We start from the raw sequence: 17,864 nt of genomic DNA on the forward strand, positions 1-17,864 counted from the left end.
TATTAGGAGTGTCCATGAGTTAGATTGAGTTGGGTTTGTGCTTAACTTGTACTTGATCCGATCACATTAAGTGGAGGATAATGAAACCCGCTATCAACCATTGAGGAACGACAATTCGGACGAATCAAGTTTTTCACGGGTGGCAGTCAAATTCGAACACCAGCTAATGATGAGGAGAGGCAGAGATGTTAAGATCTTGAGGATATCTCACTAAATCAACAAAGATCAGGCAGAGAACTTGTCAGATCAAGTAGATCTCCAACAGATTTGGTGATTTCGTTGGTTGGATTAGGCTTGTCAAATTTTGAAGGAGGAAACTCGTAGTTGATCATCGCGATCATTGGATTGGTTGATTTTTGGTTTGGGTTCGATTGGATTTGTCACGTGGGTCGGTTTGCCTGGGTCTGTGGATAGCCCTAATTGGTACACACCACCTATTACGATTGAACCCTAAAACCCCACTACATGTGAATTAGTTTAGGCTCAATTATTAAGCAAGCAAAGCTCAATCATAATAATGCCCTCTTCAATAAATTTGTGATTATGAAGATTGATAAAACTATATATAATATTATATGTTCATATATATTGATGTTTAAAATATACTTATATAGGCTTCAAAGATAAGATTGTGTAAATTTGTAAAATATGTTCGTAACCTATCAAATTGTTATTTGTGATATATTAATATAAATAGTTCACTCTGTAGTATATATAATTTTTACCAATACAAGGTTGGTAAATCTAATTTTTATAAATTCATCTACTAATTATTATTATTATTATTATTTATAATTAACTCAAACAATATACTTTCAAGTATAATCTAGTTATCAATTATTATTAGTCATATTGTTTATTATATATAGGAAAAAAAAGTTAGTCAAATAATTCGTAAAAAAGTTTGAGCTTGTTTCGTAAGAAAATGAACTAAGCTTGAATATGTAATCTAGTATGGTGATGAGATTACACCCAGTTTGTGTTTGAAATTAAATAAAATGTACAATCTTAATGATATGGCAAATGGTTGAGTTGGGCCAATCGGGTTGCAAGTAAAAAAATGAGTTTGGTAAAAAAGGGTCATTTTAAATAGGTTGGTTTATCGGGTTGCAGGTTGAACTTTCTTTCCTTGGCTGGCTATTCATTCACCTCCTTAAAGGGAAGTACCAATTTCATATTACATTGGAAATTTCAAGTAGAAAAATAGCAAGTATACCATTGGAAGACTGAATTTAATATGTAAAAAAGCTAGTGTTCATTGATCTTTAAAATTAGAACTAAAATAGCTTATGTGAAAAATGTATTAGTCCAACAATGAATAACAATGCACACTTCGATGCAGTGTGCATTTCTCATATGGCCAAAATAAAATAAACGAATAGCTACTCAAAAACCAAAGCGAGATTGCAAGAGCATATTTGTACATTTTCTGAAAACATTACACTTTTTGTCCACAAAGTCATAAATGAGATATATTTTTTTGTTTGTTTGTTTGTTCGTTTGTTCAGAGAATATTGCCCACCTATAATTTAAATACATACAAGTATCATAAGTTCTCTGTTTGTGCTTTGTATAGTACTTTAATTATTAAAATAAATACATAAGTTTTCGTTGGAACAAGTTGGAGAATTAAATATGTAAAATTTGAGAGCTGCACTACCTACAAAGTAACAACTACTCCCATAACAAAGTGTTAAATAATTAGAAACACACACATAAGCTCCAACTCACATCTAACATGTCAAACCTTAAAAACATTCTTGACCCATTCATCTTCAGCAACCAAACAACCCCAACTCTCAATAATCATGACCAGCCACTGCCTACCAAATTTGGAAAAAAAAAAAACATTTTCCTATATACTTTTTATGAGAAACATAGAAAAGAAAAGTTGTGATGCCTCTCCCCATAATTTGCTCTTCGATTTGTTATACCAATGGTATATATTCAAGCAAAGACAACATCTTGAGGACCAAATAGGATCCGTGACACCAAGTTGGTAGAGATTGCCTATGGCCTCATCATGCATTTACAAATTGTTAAAGGTCTTTTTTGACAATGACAACGTTTTGGAGGTTGAAGCATTTGATTTTAAAAGCTTTTGGTTCATTTGATTTTATTTTTTTGGTTTGTTTTGAGAACCCCATGGCAAATATATATCCATGGCTGAAAAGAAAAGAGAAGAAAGATTCATACTTTGTCGAGAAAGGTGGAGGATTAGTGGGGTGGGCAAGAGCAGAAGAAGATTGGTTGAGTTCATCTTGGGTTACTTTGTTTTTTTATGAAAAGGGTTATTGTTGTTCTGAGATTTGCGAGGTTTGTTCCTCTTTTGCTTTTTGCTCTGCGTTCTCTCCCCCTCCATTGCTTTGTAGCTCAGTGAGTTCGAACCAAATCTCTGGTTTTGGCCCTTTTGGGCTAGCCTAGGGCTCTTTTCTAATGGTAAACGGTACTTTTTTTTTTTTTTTTGTAGGAATAGACAACAAATTTAGTATTATATTATGACTAATATACATTGTTGAAATTTATATTTTAAGCTTTTATATTGTCCCTATTCTTTTGATCAATTTTAATTAGTAATATATAATGAATTCTTTTGATTCTTCTATCATGTTCTGTTACTTTTATTTTATTTTTATGACTAGCGAAAAAAATAAGGTGACTTCTTTTTAATGATGTGCCATTTGATTATTCCTGACTTGAAGTCACATGTATTTACTAACATAAATTCACTTTAAATGAGTTCCTTTTTTCCCAAGTAAAACTCATACCTAAATTTCTTGACACTAGGAGTGTCCATGGGTTTGATCAAGTTGGGTTTGTGCTTAACCCGTACTTGACATGATCACATCAAATGAAGGAGAATGAATCTTGAACTTTCACGTGTGCTTCTCACATGGCCTTTTGCGGGTGCTTGTCTTGAGCTAGTACTGAGCTAAGTCGCAAGATCAACTGTTTTGAGCAATTTTTACCAATTTAATACTAAATCCATTACATGTAATTAAATCCCATAGAATACAAGGAAATAAATTAATGAAATAACAACACTTTTTATCATGGAATAAAGCCAACGTAAATGTTATGTGAAAAACCATAACTTAATAGCTACCTTCGAGGGAAAAAGGGTGCAATTACATATGTTGCTGCATGATTTTCCTTCACCCTACTAGCGGAGCAAAATTGGTTATGAAGAAGTGGATTGAGGAACTTCATTTGCAGCCATGGTCCAAAGCAAAGAAATCAAACGATCAGCCTGCCTTTAATTGGGCTTTGAATAAAATTGCTGGAGAGGTTTGTTCTATTTGCCTTTCTAGTTTATTTCATAGCCTAAACTTCCCTAGTAATTTTTTTTTAAAGGTAAGCTTGGTCATCTTAGTACTTCCATTAAAGCAAATTCACAAACGGCCTGTGCCTATATTATTCTTCAAAGGAAAGTATTGCCATTTGGTACTGAAAATAAATAATCTGGAAATCTTGATATATTGGAGTTGTCTGCATAATCTGGTTGATTTAATTGTACAGAATATGTTCTAGGTGACACTCATTTTCGGTGTTCCAGAGCTGTTTCTTATAGATCTTGCTTCTAACTCTCATGTAATATACACTTCAATAGTATGAGTGCGAATCTATGCAGCCTACAGTGAGAACTAGTGGAATTTTGTGACTGAACATTGTCTTCACAATTATTTATCACATATCAAAAAAAAAAAAAAAAGTATCACTTGGAATCTTCATATATTTTGATGTCCCAAAGTATTTTTTTTTCTGATATCTCTGCTTCCCAACAGGAGGATTATACTTCAAGAACCTGACATGGGACCATGGGATTGCATGTTATTGTCCATTAACAATAATATCATTGTTTTTGAGAAAAATATAATTGACTAACCAGTGTCATGGGCTAAATGCATTTTGCCCCATTGAGCGGCGGTCGCGCTGCTCATTCACATGTCCCATGCTTTCAGGTGTGATGGAGCCAGGCAGCTCATCCCCTTGCAGCCCCATCCCAACATACTGTTGCAGCACCAAAACAGAAACAGTGGCTGCAAAATCAGATGAAGCTAGCATATCCCCTATTGCACCCAGCTCCGGGCACTCACTCCAGTCAGTTAGTCCTGCTGTAAGTGGTGATATCGTTCCTTGACCTCGCCCAACAATGAACAGGTCATGAATGCTTTCCATCGACCTTATCACCGCCACGGTCTCCTCCCCATTATTCACGACTTCCTTGGTATACACGATTGATTCATTGTTCGAGGTGTTCATCCTAAACTCATTTATAAGCTCTTCATCAAGTCTCTTTTCTCTTTCATTGTCTGTTTCAATTGTTAACGTCCTTGGGTCGTTATGATTGCTTCTGGACTGAACTGCAGGCTCATTTGCATCCTCACCAGGAATGAACCGCAGTACTGTTAGGCTTATTCCAGGATGTTGGGACATTCTCCATGCATAGCATAGTGCTTCTCTATCATCTGGTCCGCCAAAGAATAGCACAGCTATGTGGTGAGATACCTGGTTTGCAGCCAAACGTACAGTCGAGCCATTTAGGCCTCTGTCAACAAGAATTCCAACTGAGCAAGGTGCATTTGCTAGTACATTCTGGTTCACAGTTCGAAAGGCCGGGTTTGTAGCTTCCATCCCACCATCAACAGTTTGTTGTTTGTGGAAAGGAATGATTATGAGGCCGACTCGTTTGTCTTCTCCTAAATTGCAGATGTCTTCGTGCATGGTAGAGTAAGGGGAAATTGCAGTGAGGGGCTGAATAGAGACACAACCAGAAGCATGCTGCTCATAGTTCTCGAATGCATTGATGATGTGATCAGACTGAGCTTGGGTCCGGTTGAGGGCTGGTTTGCCTGATGTCCGGGTGTTGTGGACTATAAGCATAGCAGATGCACGCCCCGTGAGTTCCACTAAGTGGAGCACATAGACGCATATTGGAGATTTTTTGGTGGGGTGAGAGGCTTCAAGGAGGTTGATGATTGTTGGGACATTTCTAGGAGTGTGAATGCAAGTAAGTACCCTTAATTCTGCATCTTCTTTTGAACTTTGGATAGTTCGCCTTTTGTATGATGTGAAACTCCTTGCTGGCCTGTAAATTGATGTTACAAAGGGCATGACGACTCCAGTCATAATTACAGTTGCTATCACCAGTTGTGCAAATAACCTGTCATCTAACACCTGAAAGTAATTAATTAGTTGTGTTAATTTTCATCAAATTTGTGCTCAAATAGAGAGAAAAAGAGCAATGAGATTAGGAATAAAAATCCTTTGTAACTCTCTTTTGAGTATATCATTGGATATACTCAAATTTATATATATATATATATATATAGGGCAAAACTTAAGTACAGTTCCTTAGGTATAATACCTTAGGTTCCTTACTTAAAATTTTGACACCTGTCTAATTTAACAAACTAAGGAAACGGCGTTAAAACTAAAAATATCTTTTTTTTTTTTTTTTTTTTTTTTTAATTTCCTTCTTCCTTCTCTTTTCCCGTACCTTCAAACGGCTTCTCTTCCAAACCCAAAACCTTTCTCTTCCAAACCACCCATGACCCTTCTCTTCCAAATCCAAAACCCATATTTCCTTCTTCCTTCTTTTTCCTGTACCTGCAAATGGCTTCTCTTCCAAACCCAAAACCTTTCTCTTCCAAACCACTCATGACCCTTCTCTTTCAAACCCAAAACCCAAAAAAGAAAAAAGAAGAATGAACAAAGTTTTAAACTTTATTTGACAGCTAAGAATTTTGAAACTCAACACCCCTCTTGATGTTTCATCTGAAAACCCAGTTTCAAATCCAACTCATTAAGTAAAAAAATCTAAACTTTGACAGAGATAGATATGTGGGCCCCAGAGGTTAACAAGAAGGGAAAAAGTTTAACCTTTACTTTTGCTGATGTTGAGTTCGAACTTCAGCTTGATATTTGGTCTTACAAGTATCAAGAGGGTACAAGATGGTGGTGCTAACAAGAGCTCCATGATTCTTTCTTCTTTTCTGATCTATGATTCTTTCTTTCTCTCTCTCTCTCTCTCTCTCTCTCTCTCGGTGTGTGTGTATGTATGTGTATCTGTTTCAGCTTTATTGATGTTAAGTGTGGAAGTTTCGAGTATAGCTGAAATGGGTCCCTTTTTTGGTTTGAAACCCAATAGATCTGGCTTTTATTTTTTGATCTTTCCTGTTTGGTTACTGAGAAAATGAGGGAAAATGGTCCTTTTTTGGTTTGAAACCCAGTAGAAAATGAGGCAATGCTGTGGGTTCTCGCAGTACAGGAAAAAAAAAGGAAGAAGGAAAAAAAGGAAAAAAAGAAATAATTTTTAGTTTTAATGCCATTAGTTTGGTATGTTAAATTAGACAGGTGTCAAAATTTTACGTAGGGAACCTAAGGTACTGTACCTAAGCAACTGTATCTAAGTTTTGCCCATATATATATATATATATATATATATTTTCATTTTAAATTTTGGTTGGAATACTTAAGTGTAACACAGTTTTTTATTATGACACCAGTTACTAGTTGTAGCAATAGAGGAAGAATACATACCTTCTGTTCCCTCCCAACATTCAGCACAATCATTTCAATAAGGCCTTTTGTGTTCATGAGCAAACCAAGAGTAATGCCTTCACGTGCCGGCATCTGGTAAAAGAATGACATGAGTAGAGTTCCTGCGATTTTGCCGACACAGGAAAGAAAAATGATAAGCATTAGAAAGATCCAGTATCTGAGTCCCCCTATAGCTCCTATATTAGTCTTCAGCCCGCTAATGGCAAAGAAGAGAGGGACCAGAAGGCCCGAAACAAAGTCCTCAAGCTTTTCTATGAGAGTAACTCCAAGTTGTCCATTTGGAATTATCAAGCCAAACACAAAAGCTCCAAACACAGAATGTGTTCCAATGGCGTCTGTAATAAAGCCTGCGATCATAACCCCAGTAATAATGAGACATATATGGAAGTCACTGAAGCTTTCGCCTTCTGGGGTTCTGTTGATCATCCATATGATCGCTGGACGGACAACAAAAATGAAGAAGGCAACAAATGATATGCATGACAGTATCACCCATAGGGAAGCTAAAGGAGTTACATTTTGGTTCTCAGACAAGGCAAGGGCTAAAGCTAATAGAATCCAAGCACACACATCACTAACTAGAGCTGATGATAAGGCCATCTTGCCAAGCTCTGTATTTATGAGTTTAAGCTCAGCAAGAATTCGAGCAAGCACTGGGAATGAGGTGACAGAGACGGAAACACCAAGGAAGAGGATGTATGTCCCTTGTGACATGCCTGTATCTTTTCCGTGCAGAATGAAGGAGAAGATGACAGCTATGGTGAATGGCAAAACCATACCAGCAAGTGCAATAGTCAATGCCCTTTTTCCGGTACGCCGGATTACTGTAATGTCCATCTCCACTCCAACCAGGAAGAGGAAGTAAAGTAGACCCACATTTGCCATTGTCTCAATCACCATTACACTTCTTAGAGGAAATATTGTGTTGGCAAAGGTTACGCTGTTTCCAAGCACTGATGGCCCCAATAGCACTCCACCCTGTAGACCTTGTACATATCAAATCAATGTTACAACAATAATAATATACAGAACAGTAGGCTTCAAGGTTTCCATTGATCCATTGCGATAAGCATTGAACTAGAACTTGAAAATATGCAATCTTTGCACATTGGCCAATATTATATAATCCTACTTTTTCAAAAATTATGATCAAGCAGATGAAATAGCAGCTATCTACTAGGATCTTGGACCATGGTCCCCATTTTGTTTTTTTGAAAAACTTAAATAGTATATAGAAATACTCATATTTTAGAGTGTGGGTGTATGATTGTTATAATTGGCCCCTCAAAAATTTTGGATTAGTCTAAAAAAATCCAAAAGAAATTAATCACCACCCTCCACTGTCTAGATACACTACAACAAAAACAACCAACCCCAGAGATCACTTTGGGTGTCAATAGACTCAATATACTAACTAATTTTTAAAATTTTTTTAATTAATGTGCCGTCAAAAACATTTTCACAATAAATCCTAAATTACAAACTATTAGCGATGGATAAAAAAAGTGATATAAGTGGTGGATCCATATTTACCGCCTAAAATTTATTGTGAAATTGTTGTGAAAAATGAAAATTTGTGAATGTAACATTACTTTAATTTTTTGGTTAGAGAATAAAAGATGAGATAATTTATATGCCCTTTAATTGATTTATAAATTATGAGAAAGTCAATTACAATATTTTACTCTTTTTCAAAAAGAAATAATAATTCAAATTCTTTAGGGTTTGATTGGTAGGAGGATTTTTGTTTTTGTTTTCATAACAGTATAAAAACAATTTTCAAAAAATTGAACTTGAAACTAGTTTTCAGATAATAATTTTTATATTTTACGTGTTTGGCTCCCACATTTAAGAACAATTTGCAAAATACTATAAATAAAAATAATTGATTGGGAGACCATTTCTATTTTTGAGATTTAAAAAAAAAATTACTAAAAGTAACGTGTAGAATCTGTAGATTACTTTTTTGTGTGGATAATGATAAGGGAATATAGTTTATCATTTTTTTTTAATGATAAGTTTCAAATTTGAAGCATGAGAATTCTTTTTGTGATAAAGATAAACTCCTAAATTTAAGAAATAAAAGAGTTTGGACAAATATGTGAGATCCACTGTTTTCAATTTATTTACAACTATGTCACTAAAAACATTTTCTGTATCTTGAAAACACCACTTAAGCCGTTTTCAAAATCCTGTTTTAAATCAGGAAAATAGGATATAGTTTTTTGAAAACTGTATTTAGAAAATATTAGTTAAACAATAAGTTCAAGTATGGAACCCACTATTTTATGGATTGCAAAACAAAAAACTATATTTAAATATTCTTACCAAACAGCCCCTTATAAACCAATATTAATGATGTAGCATTGCCAACCCTTAATATTATTATCCCAATTTTTGAAAATCCTCAAACAAATTTTGAAAAACTTCATTAGTGTAATCTGACTTGCATCCGGAAGTATGAGATTATCATGTTAGTCAATGTGATAAAATCAATACTCTTTCAAATTACCCAAAATCTGGAACTAAGTCTTCCATTTTTATTTTATTTTATTTTATTTTAAATAAGGGTTAAAATACCATGTCGTAACTTTAATTTGTTTGGTTCATGTTATTTCCTTTGTGATTTAAACATTCATCTAACAAAGTGCAATTTTTTTGTTTACCATGATTTTTCTTTCTTTAATAAACCATGATACCTGAAATTTTTCTGGTTCATGCTTTGGCCCCTCAGTTCAAATCCTAATTCCATCCTCAATGGTTTGTATGTTCTAGTTTGTCCTTTGGTACAATATCAGACAACAAATTAATTAAATATGATGCCAAAGTTTATGATTATTTATATATGATGCTGCCAAAAGTCTTATGTTTCTATTGGAGATGTCCAAAATTTAAATCCCCACTCATCCATTATTAACTATTGAATTATCCTATCAAAAAAAAAAACTATTGAATTTTCAAAAACAAAAAAAGAATTATATATACGAGGCTAATCATATGCATTAATAAACACATTTTTTTGATAGGAAAGTTCTTAAATTTGCAAAAGGATCAAGAAATTGCATGTAGAAACTTGAAACTTTATACATAACATTGAAGGGAAACTGAGAAAAAAAGCAGGAATGGCAATTCATATATATGTTAGATATATATGATAAGAGATATAAGATGTACCAAAATTTCTGCGATAACACGAGGTTGGCGAAAGGGTTTGAGGAGGAAAACCAGAGCCCGAGTGGTCACGACGATCAATGTCAATTGCAGTATGAAGAGTGGGAGAGAATAATCTAGAGGATTATCTCCTTGCCATATACCATTTGTTGTTATCATGGTTGGTGCATAGCAGACTAATGAGTCGTTTGTTGTGTTCGGTGGTGCCACTACCTGCGCCATTTTTTCCCACTGCTTTAATCTTCAAAGCCACTCAACACCACCACCACTGCTGCTGCCACAAACACCTTTTGAATATGTGTATTATTCAACAATTTTTTGTCACCGCTGCTACCATTAACATAACCAGTGTCCTCACGTACAACTTTTTCACAAGCAAAACTGGAAAGTTAAAAACAAAAAAAAAAAAAAAAACGAAAACAAAAACTTGGTCTTTAATTTCTTTCTTTGGAAGCAAAGAGATAGATAAAGAAGAATATGTATGTATTCTTTGTTTGTTTTTTGTTTTTTTAGTTATATAAGAAATGAGAGGAACGTGGAAGACAGGAAGAGGAATTCAGTTAGTTCTAGTGGTTGCCCGCCCCATTTTTTAAGGCTATAACTTCGGAGGTCATATGGTTAACAAGAAAGAGCTCTATTTTAAGAATGTTTATGCCAACTCACAACTTTTACCTTTACTGAAAACGGAAAGACCAGTTCAAATTTGTCTCAAATTCAAACACAAATTTTCGAACCTCCAAACACGAAAGTTCTAATGATATAGTGCATATTATAAAATAGATAAAGAAACTTTTTAAGATATAAAATGAGAATTTTTTTAGAAATCCTGATAATAATGCTCTTATAAAAATATAAATAGTTCAAGTTTAGCTCAAGGAAACATTTATTTATTTATGTTTATTTATTTAGCAAATGAGCAAACTCCATATCTAAGTTTATGCTTGACTATTAAATGAACAAAGTTCAAATAAAATAACGTGTTCACGAACAAGTTTGTGCATATGAGGCTTGATTTAAGTATATTTAATATTAGTCGCAGATCCACGTGTTGCACATGATAATTTTTTTAAAGTTATCTCATAAATATATTATTATTGTTGTTGTTTTACTATTGTCTATGTAACCTACATAAAATTCTTATATGATAAAATTATTCAAATCATGTTATGTAATAGAATAATATTGATATTTTTTATAATGCAATAAGATAAACAATCAAAGAGAACAAAAAAGAAAAAAAAAGAAAAAAACTTAAAACACACAACTAAATTACATCAACTCAAAGTAGAGTTCTTAAAAATACAAAAAATTAATAACATAAAGCAGAGATGCAAGAAAAATAAAAAAAAAATCCACCAAAAATTTGAGAAAGAAAGAAATTACATTTTTTGTGAGGGAAAATTATGCATAGAAATATAGGATAGAAAAGATAATGAAAGATAATGAAAAATTTATAATGGAAGAAGAAGAAGAAGAAGAAACAAAATAGATGAAAATAAAGAGAAAGATGAAGAGTGATATTAAGGTAGAGGCTAGTGGGGAAATAAAAAGTGAAAGGAATGAGAAATGTTGGAAAAAGTGTAAATGTTAAAAAAAAATGAGTACGATTTTATAAGGAAATTTTTATTTATTTGTATTTAATTAAAACATTATATGTTTAATTTTTAAAATTAAAAAAATGAGAGAAAATATTAATAATTTAATGATATGGAGGATATGGCTGAATTTAAATGGTCATTTGTAGTAGTGCTATTGATGTTAGTTTGAATATAAATATATATATATATATTTTTTTTTTTTGCAACATAAAAAATGATAAACCCTAATCCATATAACTAAATTAAAGTTATTTTATGATGTTGAGTTAACAAAAAAAAAATTTGTGGTTACTAGAAAGTTAAGCATTTTTTTAAATTTTTTTTATAAAAAGAATAAACTTGAAAGCTGAACATGAATTGTCTTGTTTTATTGCTTGTCATTTGGGTGAGATTGAAGCCTCGCATAAATTAATGGAGCCTGATTAGTCCCATCAACCATTATAGCTCTAAAGAATACTAATAACAAAAACTTAGCATAAATCAGTACTTACCTTTTGCAAGTCAAGAGGCTACAAATACAATCTAACGTACATCATTACTCAGCAATGTTTCAACTCACCACACAGCAAAGTAATCATGCAAATGAATTTTGAAGTATCCATTTGGTGTTACAATCGATGGTAGCTTTTAGGAAAAAATATGTAGTAGTGGTAAATTAAATAACAATACTATTCAACTACTCAGATTTATCATGATATGAGGAAAACATGAATGCATTATGGACCCCTTTGTTCCTTATGGCCCCATAAAAAATTTAAATTGTTGGAATTAAGAAGAAATAGATTTCTAAATATATAAATAGAATAATTTTTGTTAGAAGTCAATCATTGCACATGAGGAGAGGAAAAAAAAAATGAATAGATAACGTATCAAGTCTAAAAGGAATTTCATAGAACAAATGTCATGTTGTACAAAAATAATGTATATAGAATAACTAAATAGGTGAATTCAAAGCAACCCAAACTAAGAATTTAAAGAAAGACACATCTTAAATCACAAAACTAAATTGCATCAGCTCAATATAAAGTTCTAAAGAACACAACAATTTATCAACCTAAAACAGAGATGAAAGAAAAATAAAAAATCCACCAAAAAATTGAGAGAGAGAGAGAGAGAGAGAGAGAGAGAGAGAGAGAACCTTTTTTTGTGAGGGAAAAGTATGTAAAGAATGGAAGAGAGAATGACAAATTTATAGTAAGAGGGTGTGAATAAGAAATGACAAAAAAAAAAAAAAAAAAATGAAGGGAAAGATGAAGAGTGATACTAAGATAGAAGGTAGAAGGAGGATGAAAAGATAAGATAGAGGGTGGTGGGGAGGGTAGTGGGGAGATGAAAAGTGATATTAAGATAGAGGGTGATAAGGGTAAAATTGTGAATGTGAATATTCATGAATATAGTATCATGAAGCGACATTCAAAATAGACCCGTCGGCCTCATTTGTCATAAATGAAAGTCAAACAACTTTAGGACGTCTACAGCTTTAGGAAGACGGGGTTAACTTGTCATAAATGGAAAGTTGACACTACTAAGCTGAAGGGAGTAGTGTCAGCTGACGACCCTAACGAGGCTGACGACCCCAACGAGGGAGTAGGCGAAGCTGACTATCTTAACGAGGCTGACGACCCTGACAAGGGAGTAGGCAAAGCTGACGACCTTAACGAGGGAGACGACCTCGACGAGGGAGTAGGCGAAGCTGACGACCCCGACGAGGGGGTAGGCGAAGCTGACGACCTTGACGAGGCTGACGACCCTAACAAGGGAGTAGGCGAAGCTGACGACCTTAACGAGGCTGACGACCCCGACGAGGGAGTAGGCGAAGCTGACGACCCCGACGAGGGGGTAGGCGAAGCTGACGACCTCGACGAGGGAGTAGGCGAAGCTGACGACCCTAACGAGGCTGACGACCCCGATGAGGGAGTAGGCGAAGCTGACGACCCCGACGAGGGGGTAGGCAAAGCTGACGACCCTGACGTGGCCTTGCTTGGTCTCCACGTTTGCATATATAAAGAAATATCTTGCGCCCCACGCTTGGTATTAAATAAAAAGACTCCTACAAGGAAATGATCTGGCAAAATACGTCTAAAGAGACTCCTATAAGGAAAAGACTTCTAATCCAATAAGGAGAGGTCAACCCTCTACCACTATAAAAACCCCAATACCCTCACCAACCAAGGTACGCATAATTTACCCTCTCTAACACTTTAGAGTTGTGAGAAGTTCTAACTTGACCTTCGGAGGGTATTTGGCCGGCACCACACCGGTGCTCTCTGCGAGGTCTTCTCTTTTTGTGTTGTGCAGGCGTTGTTTCTAGCACGTGAGTGCCGTGTAGCTCACTGACGATTTTTCGGCATCATCAGTTGGCGCCGTCTGTGGGAACGAAGCGTACTTTAGCCTATCGCTTCCCGGACAAAAAGTTGCATGGTACTTACTCACTCGATGACAACTACCAACAACGTTCAGGGAGACGAGCTGCGACCCACTACCCTGGAGAGGCAGGTCCAAACCCTCATGGAAACAGTGGAACGTCTCACCAAACAGAATCAGGACCTTGAAGAACAGCTACGGCAAAAGAACGCCGCTATGGGTACCCAAGGGGAAAATCAAGAAGGTACCAGTGCCGAGCGAAGAGACCAAGAAGGGCCGGAAGGTAGTAATGCCCCAAGCAGACCCAAGCGACAAGATATGAGCTGTCCATCCGTCACTGATATGGCTCAACCCCACATTGTCGCGGAGATACAGGCGATGAAGGAACAGATGGACATCATGATGAACGCCCTCAAAGGACGGGTGTCCAGCGACCTTGATGATCTGGTCCACCGAACCGACTCACCGTTCACCGCGTCCGTCAACTCCTTCCCCCTTCCACCAAAGTTCCGTATGCCGCAAGTGGAAAACTACGACGGAAACAAAGACCCTCTAGATCATTTGGAGTCCTTCAAGACCCTGATGCACCTTCAGGGGGTACCCGACGAGATCATATGCAGAGCTTTCCCCACCACGCTGAAGGGTCCTGCAAGGATATGGTTTAGCAGGCTGACGCCTAACTCCATCAGTACTTTCAAGGAGCTAAGCGCCCAGTTTGCTTCGCACTTCATCGGAGGACACAGGTATAAGAAGTCTACAGCATGCTTGATAAGCATCAAGCAGCGGGAAGATGAGACGCTAAGGTCTTACATAGCACGCTTTAACAAAGAGGCGCTTTCAATTGATGAAGCTAACGACAAGATACTTGTAGCCGCTTTCACAAATGGGCTGCGGAAGGGTAAGTTCCTATTTTCACTATATAAGAACGACCCGAAGACTATGTCGGACGTGCTTTACAGGGCAACCAAGTATATGAATGCTGAGGATGCGCTTCTGACTCGAGAGAAGAGAGAAAGGCAAGAGGATACGCGACAGGACAGAGGGCAGAAGATGGCAAGAACTGGAGACGCTGAACGGACAGAAGCTACACCGCCCGTGGAACACCAAGCACCTACGGAAGTACTACCAGTAAAAAGGATGGCATGAAGAGCAGCACCCCTTAATTTCTAGTTTACCTTAGTGAATTTTAGCTATACTCCTCAGTTTTTCTATTTACTTTAGTTTTTGCTACAATAACTCTTTTAAAGCCCAAAGAGCAGGTCTTCGTTTTCTTTTTAAGGACTACTTTTTCTATGAATGCATGGTTTATTTTAATAAGAGGAGTTTATTCACGCATGGCCAAAGTCGCCTACGGGTGGACGGTCACTACGCTAAGTTACCTACGGGTAGACGCATGACCAAAGTCGCCTACGGGTGGACGGTCACTACGCTAAGTTACCTACGGATAGACGCATGGCCAACGCCTACGGGTGGACGGTCACTACGCTAAGTCACCTACGGGTAGACGCATGGCCAAAGTCGCCTACGGGTGGACGGTCACTACGCTAATTTACCTACGGGTAGACGCATGGCCAAAGTCGCCTACGGGAACGGTCACTATGCTAAGTCACCTACGGGTAGACGCATGGCCAAAGTCGCCTACGGGTGGACGGTCACTACGCTAAGTCACCGTCACCTCAATTAGTCCACGACTCCAAGTGGACAACTCACAAGGTGACGAGGTACCAACACTTAGTCACCTCAACAAGTCCACAAAGTGGAGGAATCCAAGTCTACAAAATAGACGACCCTAATATGCAGTCCATTAAGTGGACAACCTCATCTCGAGATGATGAAACGTTATCAAGTCCATAAAATGGACAAGCTTATTAAGTCCACAAGATGGACGATTTCATCCTAGAAGTATGAAAAAATTATTAAGTCCATAAAATGGACACAAAGTGGACAACCATGTCTTATTAAGTCCACAAGCTGGACGACCTTATTAAATCCACAAGCTGGACGACCCTACTAAATCCACAAAGCGGACGACATTGCTAAGTCCAAAGTGGACGACCCAATCCTAAGAGAATGAAAAATTATTAAGTCCACAAGTGGACGAGTTTATCATTAAGCCTACAGATTGGATGAGTCACTTAGTAATACCCACGAAATGGATGATTGCGCCAAGTCCCCAAAGCGGACGAGCCCATAAAGTTGACGAGTTCGTCCACTAAAGGATATGACTAATATTACAAGACGATGGTTTTAACATAAAAGATAACGAGAGGAACAAGTCTACTAAAGAGACGAGTTGGAATTATCCAAATGAAAAGGACTTAAACTCCATGAACCTGTCAGTTTAAGCTGACGAGATCATGGAGTGGGGGGCAGCTGATAAGGGTAAAATTGTGAATGTGAATATTCATGAATATAGTATCATGAAGCGACATTCAAAATAGACCCGTCGGCCTCATTTGTCATAAATGAAAGTCAAACAACTTTAGGACGTCTACAGCTTTAGGAAGACGGGGTTAACTTGTCATAAATGGAAAGTTGACACTACTAAGCTGAAGGGAGTAGTGTCAGCTGACGACCCTAACGAGGCTGACGACCCCAACGAGGGAGTAGGCGAAGCTGACTATCTTAACGAGGCTGACGACCCTGACAAAGGAGTAGGCAAAGCTGACGACCTTAACGAGGGAGACGACCTCGACGAGGGAGTAGGCGAAGCTGACGACCCCGACGAGGGGGTAGGCGAAGCTGACTACCCTGACGAGGCTGACGACCCTAATAAGGGAGTAGGCGAAGCTGACGACCTTAACGAGGCTGACGACCTCGACGAGGGAGTAGGCGAAGCTGACGACCCCGACGAGGGGGTAGGCGAAGCTGACGACCTCGACGAGGGAGTAGGCGAAGCTGACGACCCTGACGAGGCTGACGACCCTAACAAGGGAGTAGGCGAGGCTGACGACCTCGACGAGGGAGTAGGCGAAGCTGACGACCCCGACGAGGGGGTAGGCGAAGCTGACGACCCTGACGAGGCTGACGACCCTAACAAGGGAGTAGGCGAAGCTGACGACCCTGACGAGGCTGACGACCCCGACAAGGGGGTAGGCGAAGCTAACGACCCTGACGAGGCTGACGACCCTAACAAGGGAGTAGGCGAAGCTGACGACCCTAACGAGGCCTTGCTTGGTCTCCACGTTTGCATATATAAAGAAATATCTTGCGCCCCACGCTTGGTGTTAAATAAAAAGACTCCTACAAGGAAATGATCTGGCAAAATACGTCTAAAGAGACTCCTATAAGGAAAAGACTTCTAATCCAATAAGGAGAGGTCAACCCTCTACCACTATAAAAACCCCAATACCCTCACCAACCAAGGTACGCATAATTTACCCTCTCTAACACTTTAGAGTTGTGAGAAGTTCTAACTTGACCTTCGGAGGGTATTTGGCCGGCACCACACCGGTGCTCTCTGCGAGGTCTTCTCTTTTTGTGTTGTGCAGGCGTTGTTTCGAGCACGTGAGTGCCGTGTAGCTCACTGACGATTTTTCGGCATCATCAGAGGGTAATAGGGAGATGAAAAGGTAAGATATAGAAAAAGGTTGGAAAAAGTGTAAATATTTAAAAAATGAGTAAATGTTAAAAAAAATTATAGGAAAATTGGAAAGAAAAATGATAATGACGTGGACGCTGATGTGGTTCAATTGGAACGTAGCAACAATAAATGCTACGCTTCAACTTTTAGATATATATAGATATAGATTATATGTTTATATATTCACATGTATTGAATTATACTTATATAAACATGATATTGGAGTGTGTAACTGTAAATGAGTTCACAACATGTCAAATTATTATTTAAATTACTGATACTATAAATAGTCCACTTCATAGTAAAAGTTATACATAATTTTTAACAATACAAGAGGTTGGTGGTTCTAATTTAATAAGTTTATAAAAAAAATCATTTTATCTAATTTAATCCAATAATATAATTTTAACTTTAATTAATTAATTGTTAGTATAGATTTGTGAAGTGATTAAATTTTTCATTGTGGTGATTATATATATATAACAACTAACTCACAAATATGTTCGTTATATTGTTTAATAGACAAGAAAATAAATAAAACTTGAACATCAAACATAGTTGGAGGGGGTGATGTTATTATATGC

At 37.0% G+C, this 17,864-nt stretch overlaps 2 protein-coding genes across 2 annotated transcripts; one reads left to right on the forward strand and one right to left on the reverse strand.

Moving 5' to 3' along the window:
* Positions 1–3,891: 3,891 nt before the first annotated feature.
* Positions 3,892–9,957, reverse strand: LOC126702528 (cation/H(+) antiporter 15-like). The gene is made up of 3 exons (XM_050401251.1): positions 9,739–9,957; positions 6,544–7,542; positions 3,892–5,178 (listed from the first exon to the last, which is right to left on the reverse strand). The coding sequence occupies exons 1-3, from the start codon at positions 9,955–9,957 to the stop codon at positions 3,892–3,894; spliced, it is 2,505 nt and encodes an 834-aa protein (XP_050257208.1).
* Positions 9,958–13,769: 3,812 nt separating this feature from the next.
* On the forward strand, positions 13,770–14,843 carry LOC126702536 (uncharacterized). The gene has a single exon (XM_050401259.1). The coding sequence runs from the start codon at positions 13,770–13,772 to the stop codon at positions 14,841–14,843; it is 1,074 nt and encodes a 357-aa protein (XP_050257216.1).
* Positions 14,844–17,864: the final 3,021 nt, after the last annotated feature.

Source organism: Quercus robur, chromosome 2 (assembly GCF_932294415.1).
Source record: "Quercus robur chromosome 2, dhQueRobu3.1, whole genome shotgun sequence".
NCBI classification, from domain to species: Eukaryota; Viridiplantae; Streptophyta; class Magnoliopsida; order Fagales; family Fagaceae; genus Quercus; species Quercus robur.